General features: G+C 46.1%; 2 protein-coding genes across 5 annotated transcripts; one reads left to right on the plus strand and one right to left on the minus strand.

Moving 5' to 3' along the window:
* The first annotated feature begins 8 nt into the window (after positions 1-8).
* slc39a6 (solute carrier family 39 member 6) lies at positions 9-8,729 on the plus strand. Of its 4 annotated transcripts, XM_029525683.1 has the most exons (13): positions 308-912; positions 1,627-1,764; positions 2,117-2,324; positions 2,456-3,023; positions 3,454-3,610; positions 3,851-3,958; positions 4,083-4,252; positions 4,378-4,569; positions 4,927-5,011; positions 5,096-5,497; positions 5,901-5,981; positions 6,097-6,287; positions 6,878-7,030. In XM_029525683.1, exons 3-13 carry the CDS (start codon positions 2,119-2,121, stop codon positions 7,028-7,030), a joined length of 2,313 nt encoding a protein of 770 aa, XP_029381543.1. In that variant the 5' UTR covers positions 308-912; positions 1,627-1,764; positions 2,117-2,118. The 4 variants fall into 4 exon arrangements, with proteins under 4 accessions (XP_029381545.1, XP_029381543.1, XP_029381544.1 ...); XM_029525685.1 differs by lacking the exons at positions 308-912; positions 1,627-1,764 and adding an exon at positions 9-128 and having other exon boundaries at positions 6,878-8,729; XM_029525684.1 differs by lacking the exon at positions 1,627-1,764.
* Positions 8,730-9,223: 494 nt separating this feature from the next.
* Positions 9,224-12,107, minus strand: LOC115057929 (tripartite motif-containing protein 16-like). The gene is made up of 2 exons (XM_029525187.1): positions 12,002-12,107; positions 9,224-11,902 (listed from the first exon to the last, which is right to left on the minus strand). The coding sequence occupies exon 2, from the start codon at positions 11,211-11,213 to the stop codon at positions 9,546-9,548; it is 1,668 nt and encodes a 555-aa protein (XP_029381047.1). The 5' UTR covers positions 11,214-11,902; positions 12,002-12,107; the 3' UTR covers positions 9,224-9,545.
* Positions 12,108-16,728: the final 4,621 nt, after the last annotated feature.

Raw genomic sequence — 16,728 nt, forward strand, 5'->3', positions numbered from 1 at the left:
CGACAGTCCTTGAAGGCGGCACACACAGCATCCATCACGCTTCTTTACCGGACGGACACCGAACGGTCCCGGGGAGAGGCGGCCGTGAACCTACCGCAGAGGCTCGAACACAGCAAGCAAGCTTTCCCGTAAGTGGCCCGGCCGTTTTTGAGGCTCCCGTCGGTGAATGTGCGCCCTGCCGCTCCGCACGGCGGCGGCGAGTGTCGGCTGTCTTCGGTTTCCGGGTTGGCCGGGTTTGTGCACACGGCACCGGGCTGGTGCGGAGCGCAGAGCCGCAACGTGTCTCTGTTTACCTCCGCGTCCGGGATCCGGCTGCCACGCGTGGCCGCTCCCTCCGCCGGACCGGCCCGTTTTTATGGGTTTATGGCGCGATACCGCCGCGGGAGGCCAAGGCCGAAGTCTGGGCTTGGGCTGAGGCCGAGTCCGCCCGGATGATGCCGACTGCCGGCGAGTTTAACGAAACGTCCGCGGCAAGCAGGGCTAGCAGCTAACGCGGCTAACGCACTTAAACAAGGCGAGCGGGCGGAGGAGCGAACTTATCCCGAGTTATCACAGCACGTTTTCAAAAAGGCCACCGAAGCCGAGCTGGCTGTGCTAATCTGGCCTCAATACGACAGAACTCCGCAGAGAAAAGGGCGAAATTAGCATCTTTTTGCTCATCTGACACCTCCGTCCGCCTCCTGCCAACAAAAGGAGCGGCGGTTATAGTGTCATCTGTCCAATGTAGAAACAAAACGGGGGATTATCTCCGAAAAGCCCCCAAAAATCCAACAATCCGGAACAATCATCATGAAATGAGCGGAGTTACAGTCAGACCTCCGTCAGATGGGGTTCTCTGCTGATGCTTCTACCTCCATCAGTTATCTATTTTATCTTCATCAAAGCATTTCAATTCCCTGCAACGTTAATGAGGTAGTATATATCTGTGTAATAATATTTATAAGTGAAGCAGCTGAAACTGAACATAAAAAACCACCGGTGGTATTTTTGATGACTAACTTTTATTCCTTTCATCATTTATAAATGTGGATTTGTCAGTAATTTTAATCAGTGAATTGTAAATGACAGATGTCCATCTTTCTTGAGCTGTTGTGCTGTTTTGTTTTTTTTTTGCTCATATATAAAGTCACACTCAAAACTATTGGTACTCTTACTCTTCTGTCAGATAATGCTTCCACATTTCCCAGAAAAATAATTGAAATCACGTCCATAAGATTACACAAAATCCCCTCTGACCTCAGTCAACTGTCGGTTTCACTTCCCTTCACTCTGGAGCTGAGTGTCTAAATAAACTACCAAACAGCTGATGTGAGAGGTTTAACAGGTCTGAAAAAAGCTGCCAAACAGCTTCTAAAGAGCACAAGTGACATCTACAACTTAATCACCTCATCAGAAAATGTTTATTCAGAGAAGTGGAAACAAAACAGGATTCAGATCGCAGGAAGTGGAGTGTTTTTGGATAAAACATGACAGACGCTCAGAGGTTTTTTGTGTTTATGTGAGGTGACTAAGTTTATTTGGAGTGAGCAGTCATGACTCCTGTCACAATCAGGCTTCAGCTCTGTCTCAGCTCTAATCATAGCTGTGACCAAACAGCTGTGAACGTCACACGTACTTTTCTCACAGTTCTATTGCTGTGACCGGATCAGTTTCTGCTCCATGTGAAGTTGATGCATCTCCTGTGAAATTCAGATGACCAACATCCAAAGAAATACAAGGAACCAGTAAAACTCAATGATGATTAATTCTGAGTAGAAACCTCAGGTAACGTCATCACGTTATGTGTTTTGTGTGAGTAACAGTCGATCTGACAGAAGCCTCAACACCTTCCCCCTTTTTTTTATATAATAGAAAAATATATATATGTGTGTATATGTATAATATATAATATGTATAAGAAATATGAAATTTCAATAGTTAAACCACTGTAAAAGGAAAAAATACAAAAATAAATAATCCTTTCTAAAAAATCAAGAAAAAAAATCCACCAAAGAATATTATTGTGCTCTCAAATAAAACATTCATCCACAAATATAAATTCACTTGAATAAAAAAAAGAAGCTTGAATTCATTCACTTTCTGCTGGCTGATTTGATGTCATCTGTCTTCCTGACAGAGATGATGAATGAGGACAGAAATCGAGCCCTTCTGACCCTGATGGGTTTCCTCATCATGGGTTTGTCTGGCGACGTCTTTTCGGACACTTCGGGCTGCAGCCCGTCCACCAAGGAGACGAGCAGTCATTTGCATTTCCTGTCGGCTGTGGTCGATGCACAGAAGGCACAGCAGAGCCAGAGACAACACCTGGAGGCTCTGTTCAACAGGTGAGCTCCAGACATCTTCTAGTGTTTCATTCACTCAGAATTTATACGAAAAGCCGCTATGATCATGATAATTTAAACGTGTTGGGTGTTGTAGTTGGACATTCACTGTGATGTTGCATTAACATCTTCAGATACGGCGAGAACGGCACCATCTCTCTGGCCGGGCTGAAGCAACTCCTACAGAGTGTTGGACTGGATCGCATCAGAACTGTGATGGTGCAGCATCACGAACAACCTGGCCACCACCATCACCACCATCACCATGACGACAACGACCACCACCACCATCACCACCACCACCTCCATGACAACATCAATACACACCACCACAAACACGTTGACTCTGAACCCACGCAGTCCAGGAAGTTTTCAAAGAATGCAGATAATCAAGATGGCGTGCTGGGGAAAAAAATTGATAATCCGGAGAGTCATCACAACCTGTATGACAAGAAGAGTAAGGCTGCTCAGGTCGGGACGACGCCGGTGTACAACGCTCAGCTGGCGGTGAAACCAGAGGATGCTCAAATGAGACAAGAGGCCCAGCCCAGCCTTCCAAGAGAGGAACACACCAGTGCAACCTCCACACGAGAGGTCACAGAGAGCCAGACTCAAGCAGCTGCAGTTAGCTGGGGGGACGACCACGATCACGACCACGACCACGACCACGATCACACAAACCGCAGCCTGAACAGTGTAGAGGTACGACATTATCTCACTCAGGTGTTTGAAATGTATCTTTATCTGCCCCCAAGTTAGTTCACATCTGGATCAGTCCTGAATGTTTCTGATTTTATTGTGTTGACAGAATAAAGAGCTGATTTTTCATCGTTACTGAGCAGAACTCCTGATCAGATAAAAACAGAAACGACCCAAACACATGAGAGGAACTTTTCTTTGCCTATTGTAGTTTTTACATAAATAATTAGCTGAGGTTGAGCTGATTCTGGATGCACTTTTATGACACTTTTTGAAGGCTCTATCTAATGGGCATCAGGGGAGACATCAGATCAACCAGCAGACGAAGAAGCCATCGTTTTTTCTTATTCAGAGCTCAGATGAGTTTTCATGATGCCTTTACTATTCCTGAAGGAGCAGCTGAATGTTGACTTTCTGTGTTTTTACTCTGCAGTGCCTGAATGCCTCCAGCCTCCTCTCCTCTCATGGGATGTCTGAGGACGTGGGCGTGACCCTCGCAGACTTCACCCTCCTCTGCCCCGCCCTCCTCAACCAGATTGACTTCAAAGCATGCATCCTGCATGCAGACACCAATAGAAATGGAGAGAGAGGTGAGGTCTGAAGGTTCAATGTCATTTCTTTGCTGATTCTTTTATTTCTTAAAATTTTTTGATTAATATGAATTTTCCATTAAGAATGAGCTGTTGTGGCACCACACAGCACTCCAGTAAGAAAACCTGAGGCCAATAAAACACAAAACTAAAACGGAAAACAGACAGTGGGGGTTACTGGGCGAGGATGACAGCTTGGGGATGGGATGAATCTGGATTAATACAATCTTATGTTTTCAGACCATAAAAATCATAAACATGGTCACAGCCACCATGGTGACCACAACCACTCCGACCACGACCGCAGCGAGCGCATGGGCGGAGAAAGTGGCAGGAACATCGCAACAGGTGACGTCATAAACAGTTAGATCAGTAATCAGCCTTTTTTCTTTTACTTTGTCTTTGGACTGGAGTCACATGATGTTGGTGTTTGTGACAGTGCGGTGAATTTAAAGAAGTGTGTGTGTTGCAGCGTGGATCGGCGGCTTCGTGTCCATCACCATCATCAGCCTGCTCTCACTCCTCGGCGTCGTCCTCATCCCGCTGATGAACAGAGTCTTCTTCAAGTTCCTCCTCAGCTTCCTGGTGGCGCTGGCTGTCGGCACACTGAGCGGCGACGCCTTCCTCCACCTCATCCCTCATGTGAGTCAGACGCCGCCGGTTGAGGGATTTTCAGTTTTGAGGTGTTTTAAACACTTTGAAGGGAACTCTGTTTATCTGACATTGTTCCATCAGTCTTATCGTCCATGTATTTGCTGCTGCTTCAGTCTCAGGGTGGCCACCATCACCACCATGAGGATTCTGGGATGAACATGGATGGACATCAACACCACGACGAGGAAGGCGAGAACCTGGACGCTGTGTGGAAAGGCTTGACAGCTCTGAGCGGCGTTTACTTCATGTTTCTCATCGAACACTTCCTGACACTGGGAAAAATGTACAAGGACAAGAAACAAAAGGTCAGGGATTCATCAGGTGGTTTAATATACAGGCAGGAATAAATAATCACCAAGAAAATATTTTAGGTTTTTACGAAATAAAATAGAACTGCACAATTGATCAAAACGTAGTCAGCATTGTTCCAAATTACAGGAGCTGCATTTATTTTTGGTAAAGGCTCATAAAAATTATTCCAATCCCTCGAGAAAAAAAATCTGTTTAAATCACAGTAATTATGTTGTATGCTGTTGGTTTTTTTTACTACAGACTGACAAATGAAGAAAAAGTCTCACTAATATAACAATCATGTATGAAAAAACTACCATTGACCATCTTTGTTAATTAAAACTAAACAGGATGTTGTTGCGTTCAAACAGGTCCAGAAGAAATGGGATCAGAATGACAAAACAGATCCAGAGAAGCAACCTGCGCTGGAGGAGACCGACCTGAAGCCGGCTGAAGGTAAAGCACAAAGTCACCATCAACAGCAACACAACAAATCTTACCTGTGCAGATTAATGTGATGCTCATTTTGTCTTTCTGTAGAAGTGGAGACGAACGGTGCCGGTGTGTTTGGCGACCACTCCAGCAGTCTGCATGGCGGCGGCGTGGCAGAGGAGGAGCAGGTGATGCTGGCGCCGCACGTGTCCGTGGTCTCGCCGCAGGGCTACAGCCGAGCCTCAGGCGCCACCGCCTACACCGCAGAGGACTGCGAGAACAAATGCCACTCCCACTTCCACGACACAGTGGGCCAGGCTGACAGCATGCACCACCACCACCATGACTACCACCACATCCTGCATCACCACCACTCCCAGAACCACCACCCACACAGCCACTCCCACTCCTACTCCGAGCAGCACTTCCAGCAGGCCGGCGTGGCCACGCTCGCCTGGATGGTCATCATGGGGGACGGGCTGCACAACTTCAGCGACGGCCTGGCCATCGGTGAGTGGGTGTGACTGACAGGGATGGAGGTTGGTGTCGCTGGTCCTCATTAGATGTGGACGAGGAGCAGTTTCCTCCCAGGAAACGTTATCACATCAGCACAGGAAGTGACCCAGCAGCTACTTCCCTCCGCCCCATGCAGCAACAACTGTGTAACACCAGCGGATGTTAGTTTAGAAATGGTGTCTTAGATCACCAACAGCCAACCCCCAGCACAATGCAAATGCCACAGAAACAAAAACAAACAGGTCCTCCCTGACTGTAACAAATGGAAGCAGAGGAAAGACTCACTGTTGGTCATTAGAGGAGTTGCAGTGTTTCAGTGTTTGCTTTGGGTTATTTCAGAGATGTGTAAAGAAATGTTTTATCAACAGATTCCATTTATTGTGTCGTGTTTTTCCAGGAGCCGCGTTCACCGAGGGTCTGTCCAGTGGCCTCAGTACATCCGTGGCTGTGTTCTGCCACGAGCTGCCTCACGAGTTGGGTAAGAGTAGTGATCCAATCTGAGTCTGTCAGAGGTTCATTTGGACAAATCTGTCAGCACAGTGTTTCTTCACGTTGAGCTGCCTGTGGATGTGACAGTGTAGGATTTCTCCCAGGCGACTTTGCGGTGCTGCTGAAGGCGGGCATGACGGTGCGCCAGGCCATCCTGTATAACGTGCTGTCAGCCATGATGGCGTACCTCGGCATGGTGACCGGCATCCTGATCGGACATTATGCAGAAAACATCTCCATGTGGATATTCGCTCTCACAGCCGGCCTCTTCATGTACGTGGCCCTGGTGGACATGGTGAGTCGCACTCAAACACACACACCACTAAAGCTGGACTGAACCGGGTGAACTGTATTAAAGAAGCATTGACTTCCTTCTGTAGCTCCTTACCACCTCACCTCACTTCCTTATGTCCATCCTTACTTGCATCCTTGTTTCCTGATTTTATTTCATGTTTGTATTTTTCTTTCAGGGGGAAATTCAAATGATTAGCATAATAGTTGGTAAATACGAATAATTAGTAAAAACACTTAATGAAGTCCAGCTCATGTCTGATGTCTGGAGACTCTGATGAGTTGTGGGGATTGAACTGTGTGTTTGTGGTGGTCCAGTCGGCAGCATCTGTTCTGTGGACCTGACAGGACTCTGAGCTGAGAGCTGCAGCCTTCAGGACCAGATGGTCCCTTCACACACACTCTTGGTCTCTGCACCACAAACAGCTGAGCTGTCACGTACAGCTCACTCCTCAGTGGACTAGTTGTCCCTGAGTCTGTCTGGACTGCCACAACCACACTCAATAAAGTCAAATTATTTACAATTCATTAAATTGAAATGTGCAGTGGTGGTAACACTCGTCTCACTGTTGTGTGTCCTCTTTGTCCCGCCAGGTGCCTGAGATGTTGCACAATGACGCCGGGGACCACGGCTTCAGCCACTGGGGCTTCTTCCTGCTGCAGAACGCCGGCATCTTGCTGGGCTTCTGCATCATGCTGCTAATCGCCATCTTTGAGCACAAAATCCAGCTGGACCTGGGATACTGAAGGCGTCCTGTGTATTCCTGTGTCTGCGTCAGACGTGCAGTGTGTTTTTATTTGTTGTCTTAGACAAAGTGAGTCAGTCTTCTTCATTTAGTTTTTGTTTTCTTATCGTATAGAAATTCCAAACAGGTCTTTGTTATTCTCAGCACAGTGCAGCTCATTTGATCAGTGTTTACTTCAGTGTGTGTTTTTTTTTTTTGTTTTTTTAAGCCAACAAACGTGAAAGCAGCAGGAGAGAAATGCTGTTTATTTGTTTTGTTTTTTTATCTAATGTGTTACAGTGAAGGATGAATGACTCAAAGTGCCATAGAAGACCCACAATGGATCGGGTCCAGGTCTGGGTCTGAGGTGGGTTCTGGTCTACAGTCCGTTTTCTACCTGCAGTAGATTCTGTTCACAGACTTCAGGAACACTTCACACTGTACACACCATCCTGGAGCTGGATCTACTGCAGGTAGCACAGTGGACCGGCACCCATCTCAGGTCCTGTCAGATCCGCTGTATATGGTGTAATATTCACAATCAGTCGTTTTGAGTAATGTTACAAAGAGCAGCTGCTCCAACAAAACACAACATTTTCAAAGGTCCAAATGTGAAAAAAGGAAATATTTTTGCATGGAGAAGCAATTAGTGATGTTTCTGTTGACGATGCTCTGATTGGACAAGCTGCGTCTGTGTTAGTTGTTGTGATAGTCCAGACAAGCTGTGAACTTGGATGGGAGATGTTCTGTCATTTTAAGTCCGTCCATGAACTGAACTTGATGGGGGAGGGGCTTTGGCAGTGCAGGGGGTGGGGCCTTAGGTCACATCAGCTTCTGTTTCTCTGGCTCTTAACCATCAATGCTCATGTTTTGTTTTTCAAAATAGCACTTGAACCCAACGAGTGATGGAAGTGAAGTTATTCCTTAGATGCTGGATGATTGACCTTTGACCTCAGTGTTGGCTTTGAGCTGCAGATGATCATGAACAGTTTGAGGGTTTAATTTTCCACCATGTTCTTTTTTTCTCCTGATGTTTAGGTCAAAGTTTGCTCCGTTTGGACAAACTCACTGTGTATATGACGCACACTGTATTAGACAATATCTGTATATTTATGAACAAGTTTGTGTTTTTGTAGTTTCACTTGGACTGTAGTTTTATTCATTGCTGTTTCTTGTGACGGATGTTAAGAAGCTAAAAAAAAAACCAATGATTCATGAGGAAGAGATTAAGTGTGTGGCTCAGGTGCTTTGCCCCGATGATGGCAGGCAGACACCGCTCAGCTCTGCAGCAAACAGTCCGTCTGGAAACGAGTTCCTGCAGAAAGACGAACCAACAATGACTCCACTGATTTAATGTCTCATCTGTCAGGAGCTTTCTAACTTTGTAAAGCATGGAAAATATTTACAGGCTCACACCAGGCTCAGAAATGTTATTATCGTGTTGTGATGCTGGTGGACTCTTTGGTTCCCAAACGTGTTGACAGACTAAAGAAGCCTGTTGGAACAGTTAGTCTTTTTATGTTCCACATCATTTGGTGAATGAAGACAACCTTTTTATTCTTTAACACCTTCAGACGAACCAAAGACTCTCTCAGAGAAGAAGAGGCAGTTTTGCTGCAGAGCTGTTTAAACACTTTGTTAGTTTGTGGCCTTCTGGCAGCTTTGACGTCGACTCTGTTCACTGACATTCCTGAATGACAATAAACCAGAACTCACAACTCCGTCTGAAGCCCCTTGTCCTTCCCTCAGGCTGTCTCCGAGTCTTAAAGCTTCATTCTCTCTAATGAGCATCGGGGGGCGTGTTGAAACCTATGGGAAAATTCCCCTCGGTTTGGTGTGATTTTTTTTTTTGTTTTTGTTGTCACGTTGAAGGGTTGAAAAAGAGACCAAATATGAAGCCCATCCGATTCCACCTGTATGTGAACCTTAAATGGTAAAAACACGGCCCCTGATGACAGATCATATCATTAATATTTTTAAGCTTTATTTATTCATTCAGGTGAATCCCACTGAGAAAGGAGCCTCGCCTTGAATGAATGTGGATGAAAAACCATCATAAAACCAATCAATCAATATTCATTCAAAGTATTTTAGATCTCAGTATATTATAGTTTCTTCTGCACCCAGATGACCATGACGCCTGGCTGAGGATCAGATCCTGGAACAAAGACTCAATATGATCCCTGAGATTTGGGAAAATCAACTTTATTGATGCTGTGAAGCTTCAGTTTGTTCTGTTAAATGACTTTAGTTCAGTGATTTCATGAACTCATTCACTTTATTTACACAACCATTTTGTTTCAGCTCAGCTCTTTCTTTACACTTCAACATTCAGGACACACAGAAGTTTGTTTTCAAGGTCAAACTAACAGCATGAGGAGCGGTGATCTCCTCCACAGCTCCAGCTCCACCTGAACACACTCAGACATCAACACAACAAGAGATGAGAGCAGGTCAAAGTGCTGACAATGACTCAGCAACACACAGACACACTGAATACATTCAGGAACTAAAAGACACATTTAACTCACTAATGTCTACTTCAGTTCACAAAACTCAGCTGTGTCTCCGGTGGAGTAAAGTCCAAGTCCAGCATGTAGAGGCTGACTGAATGTGGTCTGGACTCTGTGGAGGAGAGTCATGGTTTCAGAGACGCTGTAGAAGGACAGAATACCTGCTCTGTGATCCAGGTACACTCCGACTCTGGAGGACGGAGGACCTGAGACTGGAGTCTGGATTCTGTTGAACCAGAATGTAAAACTGTTTTGGTCACAGTCTAAAGACCAAGATTTGTTATTGAATCCAAATCCACATTCTTTAGACCCCCCTGCTCTGCTGATATTCTTGTATGCAACAGCTATAAAAACTCTCTCTCCTCCCCACTCCACCTCCCAGTAACAACGTCCAGTCAGACTCTCTCTGCTCAGGACCTGACACCAGCCAATGAATCTGTCTGGATGATCAGGATAAGACTGATCTTTAGTCATTCGTGTAACTTTTCTGTTTCCTTCAGATAATAACAGATATCTGTTTACTGTGTTTGGATCCAGAGTGATTTCCTGTGAATATTTTAAGAACTCAGTTCTGGTCTTTGGTTCTGGTTCTGACAGTGAAACATCCACTTCAGTCACTGTCAGTGAGACGTTTGTCCATTTCTGTGTCAGAACGTCCTGTAGCTGATCTCTGAGCTCTGACACAGCTGCTGTCACATCCTCAAAGTATCTCAGAGGACGGATGTTGATGCTGGATGAGTCTGTAGCTTCACTGAGAGCTGACACTGAGGGGTAGTTGTGTAGAAACTGGGTGTGATCCTCTGTGTGTGAGAGCAGCTTCAGCTCAGCGTCTTTCCTCTTCAGCTCAGTGATCTCCTGCTCCAGCTTCTCCTGAAGCTCTTTGACTCGACTCACTTCAGTTTCCTGCTGAGATCTGATCTGCTGCTTCACATCAGACCTTCTTCTCTCCATGAGACGGATCAGCTGAGTGAAGATCTTCTCAGTGTCCTCCACTGCTTTATCAGCAGAGCCGTTGATGGCCTCCACCTCCTGTTGAAGCAGCTTCACATCTTTGTCTCTGTCCTGGATTCTCTGCTGGATTTGTTGTCGACTCAGCTCCAGCTCTCTCTGCCTCTCAGTCCTTTCTGCTGCAGCTGAGACTGTGTCGTGGCCTTTATGTTCATCCACAGAGCAGAGATAACAGATACACTGCTGATCAGTACGGCAGAACATCTTCATCACCTCATCATGACGAGAGCAGATGTTCTCCTGGAGCTTCTCAGAGGGCTCCACCAGCTTGTGTTTCTTCAGTGGAGCTACATCATAATGAGGCTGCAGGTGTTTGTCACAGTAAGAGGCCAAACAAACCAAACAGGACTTGACAGCTTTCAGTTTTCTCCCGGTGCAGAAATCACAGGCCACATCTTCAGGTCCAGCATAGCAGTGATCAGCAGGAGCAGCTTGGAGTCCAGTCTTCTTCAGCTGCTCCACTAAAACTGCTAACATGGTGCTTTTCTCCAGAACAGGCCTCGGTATGAAGGCCTCCCTACACTGAGGGCAGCTGTAGATTTTCTTCTCATCCTCTCCGTCCCAGTGGGATTTAATACAGTTCATACAGTAGCTGTGTCCACAGGTAGTCGTCACCGGATCCTTCAGTAGATCCAGACAGATGGAACAGGAGATGGTTTCCAGATGAACTCCTTTCTGCTCCATTTCTCCTCTCAGTGACGACGTGTCTGAGTTTCTGTTATTCAAAAGTGAAACTAGTTTGCTGTCTGCTGTAAAAATGTCTCCACCCCCTTCAGACTGTAGATCTGAGGAGACACGTGATCAGAGCAGGTAGAAGAGGGAGGATCATCAGGAGGAGGAACGCTCTGACAGCATAAAGTTCACAATGTGACCAATAACAGTGGAGCTCTGCAGACTTCCTCAGCACACACAGACAACAACAGGACAAAGAACTGATCCCTCTGGATGTCTGAATGAGAGCAGAGACAGGAGGAGCTTCGGACCGGTCTGGATCAGAACCTGGTTTTAGCTCACAGCTGGTCCAGCCCAGCAGACATGGTGGAAAAGTGGGCAGCACTGTGCAGCACTGTGTTCAGATAGTCCAAAGTCTCACTCTGGGTGTGGATGTGGTACACCAGCAGGCACATAAACAGACTGAAGAATTTACAGATGTTTTGTTTTGTTTTGTTTTTTTGTCTACTTTTAGTTTTCTCTGAAGTTTTTCTAATGACGGTTTCACTTCAGCAGAAATACTCTGATCAGACAACATTATGACCACACAGGTTTTATTTGACATGGAGGCAGAACAACAAGGGGCGGTGACGGCTGCCTGACCTCTCCTCGTCCTGTCTCTGTTTGTCCACCAGGTGGCGTCCTCCTGTCACTTTCTGTCTCTGACAACAATCCAAACACACGAAGAAGAGCTGAGCTGTTTTAATGACAGTTTTGGAGGAACAACGTGGGACAGAAAGTGTGTTAAAGTTAGTTTATACCTGGTTGTGTGGCCCAGTGTCAGTAAGCTTTCTCCTCATCCTGGAAATCACTTCAGGTCAGTTGTACAAAAAGATTTTGAGTGTGAGTTTATGAACAGAACGGACCCTAAAGGAAATGGTCTGCCAAGAGCCAACATCAGTGACGCCACCATCAGTCTGTCAGCTGCTGCTTCACTTCGACATTTGTCCGTCAAAAAACCATCTGGGTTTTTTGAAAGCATACTTGGAGGAGAAGGTGGAGCTGAGGCGAGGGAAGGGGTTAGGTCGGGAAACCTCCGGACAACACATGACTTCCTCCTTTATCCTGGTGGACCTTTGTCACTTGGGTGTCACATTTCATTTCAGAAGTTCAGCCCACGAACAGGTCCCACCTGGACCAGCACCGTGTCTATTTCATCCCAGTTTTTCCCCACAGGACTGAATGCAGCACGAGAACCCGGCGTCAGCTTTTGACGCCTCTATTTGGCGTCCACGCTCTGCAGAATGTGGATCTGTTCCTCCTCCTCGGGACTCGTTGGGATTTGAACATCAATAGCAGTGACGCCATGCTGCAGAGACATGACACACTTTCTTTAGAAAAACTGCAAAGCATATTACATAAATACAATTTACAAAATATGAAAAGGTTACACAGAAACAATAAGTAAGATTCACCAACAAAGTTAGAACACAAAAGAACTCTAGAACACGTCCGACAGGAACGGTTGGCCCGTCTCGTCTTATATTTGTTTCTCTTTGTGCCTTTAGCAGAGATGGAACCGACCAGTGACTGTGGCAGAGGCTCCTTGTTGAAATACGCTCGGCAGGCGTCAGGGCGGCAGTGAGTGATGGACCAGAACACGGCGAACAGCAGCCCCGCCATGATGATGACGGTCACAGCCACAGTGGTCGGCCTCCTCCACGGAGGGTCCAGACCTGCAGGCAGAAAACCCGCCATGTTGGTGTCTTTACCCAGATTAGATCTAACTTCTGATTTTTTTCTTTGAAGGTTTGTTTTGAAAAAAAACAAACACTCAAAAAGGCCGACAGACACATTCGGGAAGGTCCCCAGCAAAGAAGCACAGAAGTGGGAGAGTTCGGGTGTTTACCTGAACCTGTGAAGGACACGCAGTTCTCTGTGGTGGCGCTGCGGAGCCGTGTTGTCAGGATGGTCTGGGCTCGAACACAGTACAGGGCTCCCTCCTGCAGGGCGGCGACGTTCAGCACCTTCTGCTCGGCCGGCATCGTGTACACGACGGCCTGAGCAGACAGAGAAGAAGAAGATCAAAGAGAATCCAGGAGGAAATGAACAAAGGAAGAAGATGAAGTGACCACGTGACCTCTGACCTGCAGCTCCTCGCCCTTCTTCCACACTGTCACTCTGACGGTGAACATGTGAGGAAGTTTGTCAAAGGACACGTTAAGGCCGTCCCCCACTGTGGTCACCGCCATCTCCGGCACCGTCAACACCGCTGCACACACACACACACACACACACACACACCATCATTGGGTCATCTCTTCATTTTTACAAACACAGAATCTTCCTCCCAACCGGACGCTCATCACCAAAACTGATGCTCCAAAGAAAGGGACCCAAACAAAAGCACAACTCGTGTCTCACTGTTTCTGCGGTTAAAAGGTTGGCTGAGCTCGCTCCAGGCAGACGCCTCTGACCCACACTGCGCTCTGACGTGGAGGTTGTAGTCCGAGTCGGATCCCAGGTCAGAGGTCAGGTCGCAGTGCGTCCCACGAATCTGCTTGCACTCGTGAGCGTCCAACCAGCTGCCGTTCAGGAACGTGAGCTCGAATTCCCTGAAGGAGACGCAACATCACATGAGGATGAGTGTTTCTGGTCGCCCTCCTCTGAGGATGTGTTGGTGGAGTGACCAGCTGATTCTCAGCTTGTTCCCGATGAAGTGACTGAATCAGCCAATCAGCCGCCATGTTCCGGGTGAACCGGGTGAACTGTATTAAAGAAGCATTGACTTCCTTCTGTAGCTCCTTACCACCTCACCTCACTTCCTTATGTCCATCCTTACTTGCATCCTTGTTTCCTGATTTTATTTCATGTTTGTATTTTTCTTTCAGGGGGAAATTCAAATGATTAGCATAATAGTTGGTAAATACGAATAACTAGTAAAAACACTTAATGAAGTCCAGCTCATGTCTGATGTCTGGAGACTCTGATGAGTTGTGGGGATTGAACTGTGTGTTTGTGGTGGTCCAGTCGGCAGCATCTGTTCTGTGGACCTGACAGGACTCTGAGCTGAGAGCTGCAGCCTTCAGGACCAGATGGTCCCTTCACACACACTCTTGGTCTCTGCACCACAAACAGCTGAGCTGTCACGTACAGCTCACTCCTCAGTGGACTAGTTGTCCCTGAGTCTGTCTGGACTGCCACAACCACACTCAATAAAGTCAGATTATTTACACTTCATTAAATTGAAATGTGCAGTGGTGGTAACACTCGTCTCACTGTTGTGTGTCCTCTTTGTCCCGCCAGGTGCCTGAGATGTTGCACAATGACGCCGGGGACCACGGCTTCAGCCACTGGGGCTTCTTCCTGCTGCAGAACGCCGGCATCTTGCTGGGCTTCTGCATCATGCTGCTAATCGCCATCTTTGAGCACAAAATCCAGCTGGACCTGGGATACTGAAGGCGTCCTGTGTATTCCCGTGTCTGCGTCAGACGTGCAGTGTGTTTTTATTTGTTGTCTTAGACAAAGTGAGTCAGTCTTCTTCATTTAGTTTTTGTTTTCTTATCGTATAGAAATTCCAAACAGGTCTTTGTTATTCTCAGCACAGTGCAGCTCATTTGATCAGTGTTTACTTCAGTGTGTGTGTTTTTTGTTTTTTTTTTAAGCCAACAAACGTGAAAGCAGCAGGAGAGAAATGCTGTTTATTTGTTTTGTTTTTTTATCTAATGTGTTACAGTGAAGGATGAATGACTCAAAGTGCCATAGAAGACCCACAATGGATCAGGTCCAGGTCTGGGTCTGAGGTGGGTTCTGGTCTACAGTCCGTTTTCTACCTGCAGTAGATTCTGTTCACAGACTTCAGGAACACTTCACACTGTACACACCATCCTGGAGCTGGATCTACTGCAGGTAGCACAGTGGACCGGCACCCATCTCAGGTCCTGTCAGATCCGCTCGATATGGTGTAATATTCACAATCAGTCGTTTTGAGTAATGTTACAAAGAGCAGCTGCTCCAACAAAACACAACATTTTCAAAGGTCCAAATGTGAAAAAAGGAAATATTTTTGCATGGAGAAGCAATTAGTGAGGTTTCTGTTGACGATGCTCTGATTGGACAAGCTGCGTCTGTGTTAGTTGTTGTGATAGTCCAGACAAGCTGTGAACTTGGATGGGAGATGTTCTGTCATTTTAAGTCCGTCCATGAACTGAACTTGATGGGGGAGGGGCTTTGGCAGTGCAGGGGGTGGGGCCTTAGGTCACATCAGCTTCTGTTTCTCTGGCTCTTAACCATCAATGCTCATGTTTTGTTTTTCAAAATAGCACTTGAACCCAACGAGTGATGGAAGTGAAGTTATTCCTTAGATGCTGGATGATTGACCTTTGACCTCAGTGTTGGCTTTGAGCTGCAGATGATCATGAACAGTTTGAGGGTTTAATTTTCCACCATGTTCTTTTTTTCTCCTGATGTTTAGGTCAAAGTTTGCTCCGTTTGGACAAACTCACTGTGTATATGACGCACACTGTATTAGACAATATCTGTATATTTATGAACAAGTTTGTGTTTTTGTAGTTTCACTTGGACTGTAGTTTTATTCATTGCTGTTTCTTGTGACGGATGTTAAGAAGCTAAAAAAAAAACCAATGATTCATGAGGAAGAGATTAAGTGTGTGGCTCAGGTGCTTTGCCCCGATGATGGCAGGCAGACACCGCTCAGCTCTGCAGCAAACAGTCCGTCTGGAAACGAGTTCCTGCAGAAAGACGAACCAACAATGACTCCACTGATTTAATGTCTCATCTGTCAGGAGCTTTCTAACTTTGTAAAGCATGGAAAATATTTACAGGCTCACACCAGGCTCAGAAATGTTGTTATTATCGTGTTGTGATGCTGGTGGACTCTTTGGTTCCCAAACGTGTTGACAGACTAAAGAAGCCTGTTGGAACAGTTAGTCTTTTTATGTTCCACATCATTTGGTGAATGAAGACAACCTTTTTATTCTTTAACACCTTCAGACGAACCAAAGACTCTCTCAGAGAAGAAGAGGCAGTTTTGCTGCAGAGCTGTTTAAAACACTTTGTTAGTTTGTGGCCTTCTGGCAGCTTTGACGTCGACTCTGTTCACTGACATTCCTGAATGACAATAAACCAGAACTCACAACTCCGTCTGAAGCCCCTTGTCCTTCCCTCAGGCTGTCTCCGAGTCTTAAAGCTTCATTCTCTCTAATGAGCATCGGGGGGCGTGTTGAAACCTATGGGAAAATTCCCCTCGGTTTGGTGTGATTTTTTTTTTGTTTTTGTTGTCACGTTGAAGGGTTGAAAAAGAGACCAAATATGAAGCCCATCCGATTCCACCTGTATGTGAACCTTAAATGGTAAAAACACGGCCCCTGATGACAGATCATATCATTAATATTTTTAAGCTTTATTTATTCATTCAGGTGAATCCCACTGAGAAAGGAGCCTCGCCTTGAATGAATGTGGATGAAAAACCATCATAAAACCAATCAATCAATATTCATTCAAAGTATTTTAGATCTCAGTATATTAT

This window comes from Echeneis naucrates, chromosome 17, assembly GCF_900963305.1.
Source record: "Echeneis naucrates chromosome 17, fEcheNa1.1, whole genome shotgun sequence".
NCBI lineage: Eukaryota > Metazoa > Chordata > Actinopteri > Carangiformes > Echeneidae > Echeneis > Echeneis naucrates.